General features: G+C 34.1%; 3 protein-coding genes across 5 annotated transcripts; 1 reads left to right on the plus strand and 2 right to left on the minus strand.

Moving 5' to 3' along the window:
• The first annotated feature begins 235 nt into the window (after nt 1-235).
• On the plus strand, nt 236-4,506 carry LOC114360900 (putative nuclease HARBI1). The gene is made up of 7 exons (XM_028315759.1): nt 236-687; nt 804-1,000; nt 1,106-1,238; nt 1,381-1,525; nt 1,620-1,921; nt 2,135-2,228; nt 4,499-4,506. Exons 1-7 carry the CDS (start codon nt 457-459, stop codon nt 4,504-4,506), a joined length of 1,110 nt encoding a protein of 369 aa, XP_028171560.1. The 5' UTR covers nt 236-456.
• LOC114360901 (uncharacterized) lies at nt 4,446-6,411 on the minus strand. 2 transcript variants are annotated; one of them, XM_028315762.1, is made up of 6 exons: nt 6,080-6,411; nt 5,765-5,973; nt 5,481-5,669; nt 5,338-5,399; nt 5,043-5,251; nt 4,446-4,730 (listed from the first exon to the last, which is right to left on the minus strand). In XM_028315762.1, the coding sequence occupies exons 2-6, from the start codon at nt 5,969-5,971 to the stop codon at nt 4,546-4,548; spliced, it is 852 nt and encodes a 283-aa protein (XP_028171563.1). In that variant the 5' UTR covers nt 5,972-5,973; nt 6,080-6,411; the 3' UTR covers nt 4,446-4,545. The 2 variants fall into 2 exon arrangements, with proteins under 2 accessions (XP_028171563.1, XP_028171562.1); XM_028315761.1 differs by having other exon boundaries at nt 5,338-5,402.
• Nucleotides 6,412-8,148: 1,737 nt separating this feature from the next.
• Nucleotides 8,149-10,115, minus strand: LOC114360902 (uncharacterized). 2 transcript variants are annotated; one of them, XM_028315764.1, is made up of 6 exons: nt 9,784-10,115; nt 9,469-9,677; nt 9,185-9,373; nt 9,042-9,103; nt 8,747-8,955; nt 8,149-8,433 (listed from the first exon to the last, which is right to left on the minus strand). In XM_028315764.1, exons 2-6 carry the CDS (start codon nt 9,673-9,675, stop codon nt 8,249-8,251), a joined length of 852 nt encoding a protein of 283 aa, XP_028171565.1. In that variant the 5' UTR covers nt 9,676-9,677; nt 9,784-10,115; the 3' UTR covers nt 8,149-8,248. The 2 variants fall into 2 exon arrangements, with proteins under 2 accessions (XP_028171565.1, XP_028171564.1); XM_028315763.1 differs by having other exon boundaries at nt 9,042-9,106.
• Between the last annotated feature and the right edge of the window lie 998 nt (nt 10,116-11,113).

Genomic DNA, 11,113 nt, shown 5'->3' on the forward strand with positions numbered 1-11,113 from the left:
TTGAAGTTTTATAATGCATTTCTATTTCTAATTATATTACTCAATTCTAAGTCAAAAGCACCCTTTGCAAACACCCCATACTAGCCTAGACGATGTAAAACACTTTCCATAATACGGGCATGCTCCCAAAAGTTTACATAAAGGCCTAAATCTTCCATTAATGAGAATTGCTCAAAGCGGCCTTTTTAGGCCCGCAGTTGGTAACTGATTCTCATTAGATTCATAATATGATTCAGATTTAAAAACACAAAATGGCCACTTGTCGGCAATTCATATTATGATTCGGATACAATTCATATTCAGCAATTCATTCATTTGACAGTTTTGTATGAGAAATCGTAAAATGGTCCACAAAATAGGAATTGCTAATATGTCAATTAGCAGAATCATAAGAAGTTACTCGAGAGCAACATCTAACAATTCAGCTTCTTCGGAATTTATATAAATAATTTAATTATGGCAGATTTAGGCCTTTATGAAAACTTTTTGGAGCATGCCCGTGTTACGGAGGCTATTTTACATCGTCGGCGAAGTATGGCTCTTCGGAACATGGAAATAGCCTTCGAGATACCGGAGCCCGAGTTCGTCGGGTTGTTTCGCCTAAATAAAAGTGTGTGTCTGGACCTCATACAAGAGCTGGAACCGTATTTACCATCTCGACGTGGAGGAATGAGTACTGTCTCCAAAGTAAGTACCCCTTAATAATTAAAATTTTAGAAAAAAGGGAGATGTAGGTACGATTCCTTGCTATAACCATCCTTCAAGGATTTATTGTTAGTTTAATCCTTTTATTTTTGTTTAAGGTACTAAGTGCACTAAGCTTTTACGCGTCTGGTTCGTACCAACGCTTTATAGGAGCAAGTGCGCACCACAGAATGCACCAAGTTAGTGTATCTAACTGCGTGAGGGCTGTGACGCAAGCTATAAATAATAATCATTTTCGGCGGAAATACATTAATTTCCCACAAACTCGGGAAGAACGGAATATTATAAAAAACGGGTAAAATCAATGTTGTCAGTCAGTAGTTACAAAAACAAGTTCTAAGTGATTTTCTCTAACTCTGAACACATTACTCTATCTACATTATAACATGATATTTTCCAGGTTCTACGAGAAGTTTGGGTTTCCGGGAGTTGTGGGATGTATAGATGGCACTCACATCGCTATTACTAAGCCTGCAGAATTTGAGGAGAGGTATTTTAATAGGAAGAGGTATCACTCCTTAAATGCTCAAATAGTAAGTACCTATTTGCTTTATTAATTGTTAATAGACATATAATTTATTGTCATAATTTCAGAATATATCTAATCATCATTTAATTGTGCCTACCATTGACTATTAATTCAAATTACTAACTTGTTAAAAATATTTGTTTTAGATATGTGATTCCGATTTAAATATTCTAAGTATAGATGCAAGCCATGGGGGCGCAAGCCATGACGCGTTTATTTGGAATCACCACCCACTTAAAAACCACTTGGAACAACTTCATCGGGATCAAAATGAAACGTTGTGGTTTTTAGGTATGTATCTACATCTACACAATATTTGGTACACCCAAATATTATTGAGTTAGCTTTTATTTAGTACAACCTATGTTAATGAAAATCCTTTCAGGTGATTCAGGCTATCCCCTTCGACCGACCCTAATGACTCCGATAATAAATACCGAACCTGACTCTCCGCAAGAGTACTACACCGAGCTGCATTGTCGGACTCGGAATACTGTAGAGAGATGTATAGGGGTTCTCAAATCGCGCTGGCGATGTCTATTAGTTGATAGAAAATTACATTACCACCCTATAACAGCTGGGTTAATTACAAATTCGTGTGTAGTTTTACACAACATTTGTAATGCAACTAGGTTGCCCTTTTCGCCTTTATCGCCACAAGAGGAGCAACGTGAAATAACTCGACAGGTGGGTGCGTTACAACAAGCTACTTTTTTTATAAGTTACATCTTACATGTACCTACATTTTAATTATGTACTACATTTATTTATTCTTAAAACTTCCTTTCTGTTAGCAAGTTTTCCCAGAAAATATTATTAATATTAATTTGTATTCATTTCACTATTTTAATAGGTATAATTTTAGTAAGATATAATTACCAAAACAAAATTATGTTACAGATTATGTCACATACACATGTGGAAAGTACCACAAGAAGAAACAACCCATTAGCTGCTGGGGAATCGGAGAGGAATGCACTCGTAGCAGGCCTCCGTCAGTCACTCGCATATGCCGGCCGAGATAATTACCTACAGCGCGCGACAACTTCAAGTTGCAAATCAGTCAAGGCCGCCACGCGCCGTGACGCGCCTGTGAGCACACGCGTATTTCTATACACGCTCGGTCGATTATCGTCGCAATCAAGGTTTATTGTTCCAACAGCACTTTATTCTTCTTTAATGGAAAATCGTAATATTTAGGAATAATAATTAACTGTAGTAATTTAAATAATTAAAAAAAACTACACTTTAAATAATTTTGAAATACCTACTTATGACAAAAAACTGTAGCAAAAAAATTATTTAGCTAATAAAAACATTAACTTTACTTCACCGTGTCTATTTTCCGACACTACACCTTTTAAAACTGTGTGTCCAATTTCGAATTATCGCAACACTGAAGTTTATTAATAGGTACTTTAGAGATGGTACGATTATAAAAACACCACTAGATTAAAGTTTACCAATCGTAAATACAATAAATGCTTCTTAAAATTAAGTTTTTATTTATTTTAATTTGCTTATTCAACCCTGACGCTTGAGCTGTGAGGTAGATCAATTCTGAACACAAAAAAATTGCGGTCTTGTGAGCGTAGTGTAAGGTGCAATTTCGAATGCACCATGTGCGTTGGATATTTTGCATTATTATTATTACCGTTAAAATGTCGGCATCTGATCCTACACAAAGGAGTGCAATTTCTGTTGCTACTATTATGTATTCTGTGGTAGTAGTAGTAAAAAACAAAAGAGCGGGCAACCCCACCCCTACCACGCTGTGGGCTCGGTGTCCGAGCGGTCTCATTCCTTTGTGCGCACGCGCAACGACCGCACGCAGTATAAGAAAAATGCTTAAGTGACGTCACCAGGACGTTTTTACCGACAAAAAACGTAATTATTTTAAGTTGTGCAGTGTAGTGACGAGAATTAGACCCAACACAAGGTTGGTTTGTAAGTCCGATGACAATGCAATATTATGGTACCATTGAGCTGGTCTGATGATGGAGTCGGGAGGTGGCCATAGGAACTCCTAAACAAAACGGCGGAAACTCATCGAGTTTGGGTTCGTTGGATTTGTCTTTTCGAGCACTTTAGTGTTAGATAACGTCCAGGGTCCTGAGATTAAGATATAACTAAAAAGTGTAAAATAAAATTATAATAAAAATAAACTTTTTTAAAAACAAGCTTTTATTCTGAATTTCGAAAGCTTGTAGCGCAAACAGAGAAAAAGAGGAATAAATTCCATGCGCGATACAAACTTTCGAAATTCAGAATAAAAGCTTGTTTTTAAAAAAGTTTATTTTTATTATAATTTTTTATTATTACCGTTAAAATGTCGGCATCTGATCCTACACAAAGGAGTGCAATTTCTGTTGCTACTATTATGTATTCTGTGCTCGTAGAAAGACTTTGGTCAGCGCGATCATCATGACCTCATTTTTTTACTCATATAGTACTTAAGACACGGGTCTTAACGCGACGTTTAAAATCTTTTTTTTTTTAATAGTTTTGTAACCTAAAGTGAACTTACATTGTTTAACTGGTGGGGCTATAATTATGTATAGGTTATTGTGTGATTTACTAATCATAGTTTATAAGACCTTTGTTACTAACACTTTTATGGGCTATGCCTGAAATAAATACATTTTATTTAATTTTATTTTTTAATAGTCTATGAATGTGTATAACTAAAATAAAATTGTGGATTGGATTTTACTTCGTCTTTTTTTTATTCCCACATGATGGACCGACGACCTCATAAAGGTAGCAGGAAGCCGCTATCAACCGGTTGATGTGAATATCATTGGGCAAAGTCTATGTTCAGCCTATGTGGCTGAAATGATTCAACTACTAAACCATTCCACAACACAAACTTCTAGCAAAATAACAACTAAAAGCAAACAGTTTAAAAAGTATTTATTAAATTGTAAATTAAAATCTAAAACTTAAGAAATATTTTTTTAATACTTAAGTTGAACAACTATAATATTACTCTTTCAACTAATTTGTGATTTATTTAAATACCTAATAAAAGTACCCTAGCAAGTTTTATAAAATTAAGAAAAAAAGTAAAGTTGTAAAACATTACAGAATTATAATAAAATTTAATTTTACTAATATTATAAATGCGAAAGTTTGGATGTTTGTTACTCTTTCACGCAAAAACTACTGAATGGATTTTGATGAAAATATACAGTGTTATTGTTTATAACCCAGAATAACATATAAGCTATAATTTATGACGATCTGTGACAAACTAAATTTCAGGGGGGTGAAGCCGCGGGCATAAGCTAGTACAAAATGAAAGGATTATCTTATGAAGAATTATTGATCTGCGAAATAAAATGTTGCAGAAAATTCTCTGCTACATTAGCAAGACGTCCTAAGTTGAGAGCAATGCCTTCATTTGCTCGTGCATTGGCAGCATCTGCAGCAGCACGCTGCATCTCCACTTGAGACAGTATTCTCCGTGCCTCATCTAGTGGAGCCAGTGGACGAGCTGAAACAAATTCATATTAAATTTTTAGCATTGAGAAATAGCAAAATACATCACTTAAAGCTATTAAAAATTAGAAATCTTTTGTAAGTGATTTCTGAAAAAACCATTGAGTAACTGTTTTTTTTTCTTTTGCATTATGAAATACATATTTAATTTACCTCATTTAATATAACAACTTCTAAATTATGTTAATTATTATCAATAGTTTTAATTAAAGTGTTTTATCATTGATTATGTTTGTGTATTCTATCAAGTTTGCCACAGGTTTATTTGCCATTAGTAATATTATGAATAACAGTAAAAAAAACTTACTTCGCAGCCTTTGTCGTTGCCTGCTTCGACGAGGTAATAGTGGCTCGGCTGGCCTTGTTTCCACCTCAGCTGGCCTTGTTTCCGTCTCAGCTGGCCTTGTTTCCGTCTCAGCTGGCCTTGTGTCAGTCTCAGCTGGCCTTGTTTCCGACTCGGTTGCTTCTTCAGTCTCAGCTATCTCTACTACAATTTCAACTGTCTCTTGTTCACCCCTGAAAACATACCATTAAATTTATATTCCTTGCTTATTCTTTAATATAAGTATAACTTGTATAAATAAATACAAAATACTACTCACTGTGAAACATAGTCCATCTCTTCTAAAACCAACTGAGATGTAGAACTATTCGAAGTGGATGGCTGCTGTAAGTTAAAATAATTAGTTATATTTTTTAATTTAATTGTTAATTACTGTAAACCACACTGTTAATAAAACATTACCTCCTCCGGAAAAGGTTGAACCATCACCTGAGGAGCCGTTTGGCCGAATCCCGGCCCCATTAAGGCCAGAAAACGCCTGTCAGTGTGTGACAAGGTACTTGTTCCTGGAGGCCCTCCGCCTGTGGCAGTGGCATCTGCATTTATGTTAGCAACTATTTTTTTGAGTTTGCTTTTGTAGTTGCTGACATACTGGAAAAAAGAGGTGTAAAATTAGTAATATGTGGATAGTATGGTAATAGTATTTCAGATCAATATTAATGACAAAAATAGAATTTTAATATTACAATTGACCAGTCCTTCGGAGACTTTGTTGTTCCCGAGCCTTCTGAATTTAGAAGAGTGGCCACCTCTTGCCACAGTCGGGATGCTAGGGCCCTTCTTTGGGCACTATTGTTATAACCCCTAGCCCTAGCGAGGTTGGGGTTACTTTCCAGGTAGTCAATTAAAATCATCCACTGTGCCTCGGACACTCTCGCGGAACGTTTCTCCATAACTGCAAGATATAATTTATATACTGTAGAAAATTATGGTCAGAGGATAGGGTTAGGGGCAAATAGTTGTAATATTAATTTTAGTAAATGTATAATTCAAGCACTTACTTCTACTCAAAGTTCTTGATGTTGATGATGAGTTTTAAAGAACATCCACAGTTAGAAAACGTTAAACTCACGTTGATTACTGATACTTATTAACATTTACTTCAGAAATGTTATTTTATAACAGTGTTTATCGCGCGTTTCACTTTCTTGTAATATGGCACACTGAATTTGTACAAAAAGCACAAACGAAACTTTGTACAGTCCCTCCATAAAATGAAGTGGATGTTTGTTCCCATGTCAATACCAAAAAATAACGCTAGAAAAGGTTTCAAGTGTACAAATCAATTAAAACCACGATTTATCGATTGAAACTCAAGTGTTTGGTTGAATTTACTTTAAAAGTTTTTGCTCACATTTTTTCTTTTCGAGTTGGTTTATGTGACAACTAAATTATTGCCAGTCGAAAATAAAATTCTGAATCATTTTCAATCTTCCATTTTTTGTCCTTAAAGAGAGATATTTTAATGTTTATTGATTAAATATAGTCATTTGAGACAAGTAATGAGCTAATTGTTCAAGATTTAAATTTTAAAAGGCGCAAAATTCAAAGAAATGATAACCGGTAAAAGTACGGTTTTTTTTATTCACATGTGGCAACATAGACGCCAAATATGAATCTGCTTATGAATTGAATTGCGGCAATTCTGCCAAAATGTAAGACCATTTTATGAAAATTAGAGGAATTGCTTATGATCTGCTACGAATTCTGGAAATGAATTCCTTTTAGCAATGTTGCGCGATTTGGCCTTTTTAGGCCCGCTTTTCTAAATAATTTTACGAATTATCGTATGTAAGTATTATTAATAGGGTAAAATCATGAAAAATATTTATTTAAAAAAAATAACTGGTTGTAAAGATGTAAATAAAAAGCAAAAGCTTATTTTCACAATACAATAATTTGTAAATTGTAACACGACGCGCCCCTTTGTTTACTTCGAGCACAAAATATTATTATAACAGAAGGTAAACTCATGTATGTACTCCTCGCTTTGCATACCTCTCTCGCTCGCACGCTCGGCCGTCGCGCTAGGGTTGTCTTGTCATGTGTTGCGTTTATTTCGTTATGATAGAAAAATGTTACTCTTAATATTATGGAAGAAAGACAATAACAGATATTCACGTATACTTATTTATATTTAGTACGTTATTATAGTAATAGTTTGCAAACAAATACACGAGAAGGAAGTAGTATTTAGTTGAGTGGTTGACACAATTATCTAACTATAATATTATAAATGCGAAAGTTTGGATGTCTGGATGTCTGGATCTTTGTTGCTCTTTCACGCAAAAACTACAGAACGGATTTTGATGTAACTTTACAGTATTATTGTTTATAACCCTGAATAACATATAGGCTATAATTTATGACAGTGACAAACTAAATTTCACGCGGGTGAAGCCGCGGGCAAAAGCTAGTTATCCAATAATTCCTAAAACCTCTCTAAAACAATTCGATATTCCTAATAATTGAGTTGGCTTTCAATTTCAATTGAAATTCAAATAAATAACTTACTTACCTCCCCGAATCAACTGGTAATTTAAAAAAATGAAAATTCGGTATTTAATTATGAGTTTAAGCAACCAAATACCGAACAATTATAATACGACTTTTTCTGTTCACTCATTTTCGTCAATTTCGCAAAACAAAATAATATCACAGGCGGTTGACCGGCGTTCAGCCTATGTGGCTGAAATGATTCAACTACTAAACCATTCCACAACACAAACTTCTAGCAAAATAACAACTAAAAGCAAACAGTTTAAAAAGTATTTATTAAATTGTAAATTAAAATCTAAAACTTAAGAAATATTTTTTTAATACTTAAGTTGAACAACTATAATATTACTCTTTCAACTAATTTGTGATTTATTTAAATACCTAATAAAAGTACCCTAGCAAGTTTTATAAAATTAAGAAAAAAAGTAAAGTTGTAAAACATTACAGAATTATAATAAAATTTAATTTTACTAATATTATAAATGCGAAAGTTTGGATGTTTGTTACTCTTTCACGCAAAAACTACTGAATGGATTTTGATGAAAATATACAGTGTTATTGTTTATAACCCAGAATAACATATAAGCTATAATTTATGACGATCTGTGACAAACTAAATTTCAGGGGGGTGAAGCCGCGGGCATAAGCTAGTACAAAATGAAAGGATTATCTTATGAAGAATTATTGATCTGCGAAATAAAATGTTGCAGAAAATTCTCTGCTACATTAGCAAGACGTCCTAAGTTGAGAGCAATGCCTTCATTTGCTCGTGCATTGGCAGCATCTGCAGCAGCACGCTGCATCTCCACTTGAGACAGTATTCTCCGTGCCTCATCTAGTGGAGCCAGTGGACGAGCTGAAACAAATTCATATTAAATTTTTAGCATTGAGAAATAGCAAAATACATCACTTAAAGCTATTAAAAATTAGAAATCTTTTGTAAGTGATTTCTGAAAAAACCATTGAGTAACTGTTTTTTTTTTCTTTTGCATTATGAAATACATATTTAATTTACCTCATTTAATATAACAACTTCTAAATTATGTTAATTATTATCAATAGTTTTAATTAAAGTGTTTTATCATTGATTATGTTTGTGTATTCTATCAAGTTTGCCACAGGTTTATTTGCCATTAGTAATATTATGAATAACAGTAAAAAAAACTTACTTCGCAGCCTTTGTCGTTGCCTGCTTCGACGAGGTAATAGTGGCTCGGCTGGCCTTGTTTCCACCTCAGCTGGCCTTGTTTCCGTCTCAGCTGGCCTTGTTTCCGTCTCAGCTGGCCTTGTGTCAGTCTCAGCTGGCCTTGTTTCCGACTCGGTTGCTTCTTCAGTCTCAGCTATCTCTACTACAATTTCAACTGTCTCTTGTTCACCCCTGAAAACATACCATTAAATTTATATTCCTTGCTTATTCTTTAATATAAGTATAACTTGTATAAATAAATACAAAATACTACTCACTGTGAAACATAGTCCATCTCTTCTAAAACCAACTGAGATGTAGAACTATTTGAAGTGGATGGCTGCTGTAAGTTAAAATAATTAGTTATATTTTTTAATTTAATTGTTAATTACTGTAAACCACACTGTTAATAAAACATTACCTCCTCCGGAAAAGGTTGAACCATCACCTGAGGAGCCGTTTGGCCGAATCCCGGCCCCATTAAGGCCAGAAAACGCCTGTCAGTGTGTGACAAGGTACTTGTTCCTGGAGGCCCTCCGCCTGTGGCAGTGGCATCTGCATTTATGTTAGCAACTATTTTTTTGAGTTTGCTTTTGTAGTTGCTGACATACTGGAAAAAAGAGGTGTAAAATTAGTAATATGTGGATAGTATGGTAATAGTATTTCAGATCAATATTAATGACAAAAATAGAATTTTAATATTACAATTGACCAGTCCTTCGGAGACTTTGTTGTTCCCGAGCCTTCTGAATTTAGAAGAGTGGCCACCTCTTGCCACAGTCGGGATGCTAGGGCCCTTCTTTGGGCACTATTGTTATAACCCCTAGCCCTAGCGAGGTTGGGGTTACTTTCCAGGTAGTCAATTAAAATCATCCACTGTGCCTCGGACACTCTCGCGGAACGTTTCTCCATAACTGCAAGATATAATTTATATACTGTAGAAAATTATGGTCAGAGGATAGGGTTAGGGGCAAATAGTTGTAATATTAATTTTAGTAAATGTATAATTCAAGCACTTACTTCTACTCAAAGTTCTTGATGTTGATGATGAGTTTTAAAGAACATCCACAGTTAGAAAACGTTAAACTCACGTTGATTACTGATACTTATTAACATTTACTTCAGAAATGTTATTTTATAACAGTGTTTATCGCGCGTTTCACTTTCTTGTAATATGGCACACTGAATTTGTACAAAAAGCACAAACGAAACTTTGTACAGTCCCTCCATAAAATGAAGTGGATGTTTGTTCCCATGTCAATACCAAAAAATAACGCTAGAAAAGGTTTCAAGTGTACAAATCAATTAAAACCACGATTTATCGATTGAAACTCAAGTGTTTGGTTGAATTTACTTTAAAAGTTTTTGCTCACATTTTTTCTTTTCGAGTTGGTTTATGTGACAACTAAATTATTGCCAGTCGAAAATAAAATTCTGAATCATTTTCAATCTTCCATTTTTTGTCCTTAAAGAGAGATATTTTAATGTTTATTGATTAAATATAGTCATTTGAGACAAGTAATGAGCTAATTGTTCAAGATTTAAATTTTAAAAGGCGCAAAATTCAAAGAAATGATAACCGGTAAAAGTACGGTTTTTTTTATTCACATGTGGCAACATAGACGCCAAATATGAATCTGCTTATGAATTGAATTGCGGCAATTCTGCCAAAATGTAAGACCATTTTATGAAAATTAGAGGAATTGCTTATGATCTGCTACGAATTCTGGAAATGAATTCCTTTTAGCAATGTTGCGCGATTTGGCCTTTTTAGGCCCGCTTTTCTAAATAATTTTACGAATTATCGTATGTAAGTATTATTAATAGGGTAAAATCATGAAAAATATTTATTTAAAAAAAATAACTGGTTGTAAAGATGTAAATAAAAAGCAAAAGCTTATTTTCACAATACAATAATTTGTAAATTGTAACACGACGCGCCCCTTTGTTTACTTCGAGCACAAAATATTATTATAACAGAAGGTAAACTCATGTATGTACTCCTCGCTTTGCATACCTCTCTCGCTCGCACGCTCGGCCGTCGCGCTAGGGTTGTCTTGTCATGTGTTGCGTTTATTTCGTTATGATAGAAAAATGTTACTCTTAATACTATGCAAGAAAGACAATAACAGATATTCACGTATACTTATTTATATTTAGTACGTTATTATAGTAATAGTTTGCAAACAAATACACGAGAAGGAAGTAGTATTTAGTTGAGTGGTTGACACAATTATCTAACTATAATATTATAAATGCGAAAGTTTGGATGTCTGGATGTCTGGATCTTTGTTGCTCTTTCACGCAAAAACTACAGAACGGATTTTGATGTAACTTTACAGTATTATTG

Source organism: Ostrinia furnacalis, unplaced genomic scaffold, assembly GCF_004193835.3.
Source record: "Ostrinia furnacalis isolate ACB-3 unplaced genomic scaffold, ASM419383v2 OfSCF5240, whole genome shotgun sequence".
NCBI lineage: Eukaryota > Metazoa > Arthropoda > Insecta > Lepidoptera > Crambidae > Ostrinia > Ostrinia furnacalis.

Excerpts from the sequence above, each read along its gene's own strand:
- LOC114360900 (XM_028315759.1), top strand. The coding sequence starts at position 457 with ATGGCAGATTTAGGCCTTTATGAAAACTTTTTGGAGCATGCCCGTGTT. Across the intron at positions 1,001-1,105 it reads CGGAATATTATAAAAAACGG|GTTCTACGAGAAGTTTGGGT; the intron begins GTAAAATCAATG and ends GATATTTTCCAG. Across the intron at positions 1,239-1,380 it reads ACTCCTTAAATGCTCAAATA|ATATGTGATTCCGATTTAAA; the intron begins GTAAGTACCTAT and ends TATTTGTTTTAG.
- LOC114360902 (XM_028315763.1), bottom strand. The coding sequence starts at position 9,675 with ATGGAGAAACGTTCCGCGAGAGTGTCCGAGGCACAGTGGATGATTTTA. Across the intron at positions 8,956-9,041 it reads GAGATGGACTATGTTTCACA|GGGTGAACAAGAGACAGTTG; the intron begins GTGAGTAGTATT and ends GTATGTTTTCAG. Across the intron at positions 8,434-8,746 it reads GCAACGACAAAGGCTGCGAA|CTCGTCCACTGGCTCCACTA; the intron begins GTAAGTTTTTTT and ends AATTTGTTTCAG.
- LOC114360901 (XM_028315761.1), bottom strand. The coding sequence starts at position 5,971 with ATGGAGAAACGTTCCGCGAGAGTGTCCGAGGCACAGTGGATGATTTTA. Across the intron at positions 5,670-5,764 it reads CTCCGAAGGACTGGTCAATT|TATGTCAGCAACTACAAAAG; the intron begins GTAATATTAAAA and ends TCTTTTTTCCAG. Across the intron at positions 4,731-5,042 it reads GCAACGACAAAGGCTGCGAA|CTCGTCCACTGGCTCCACTA; the intron begins GTAAGTTTTTTT and ends AATTTGTTTCAG.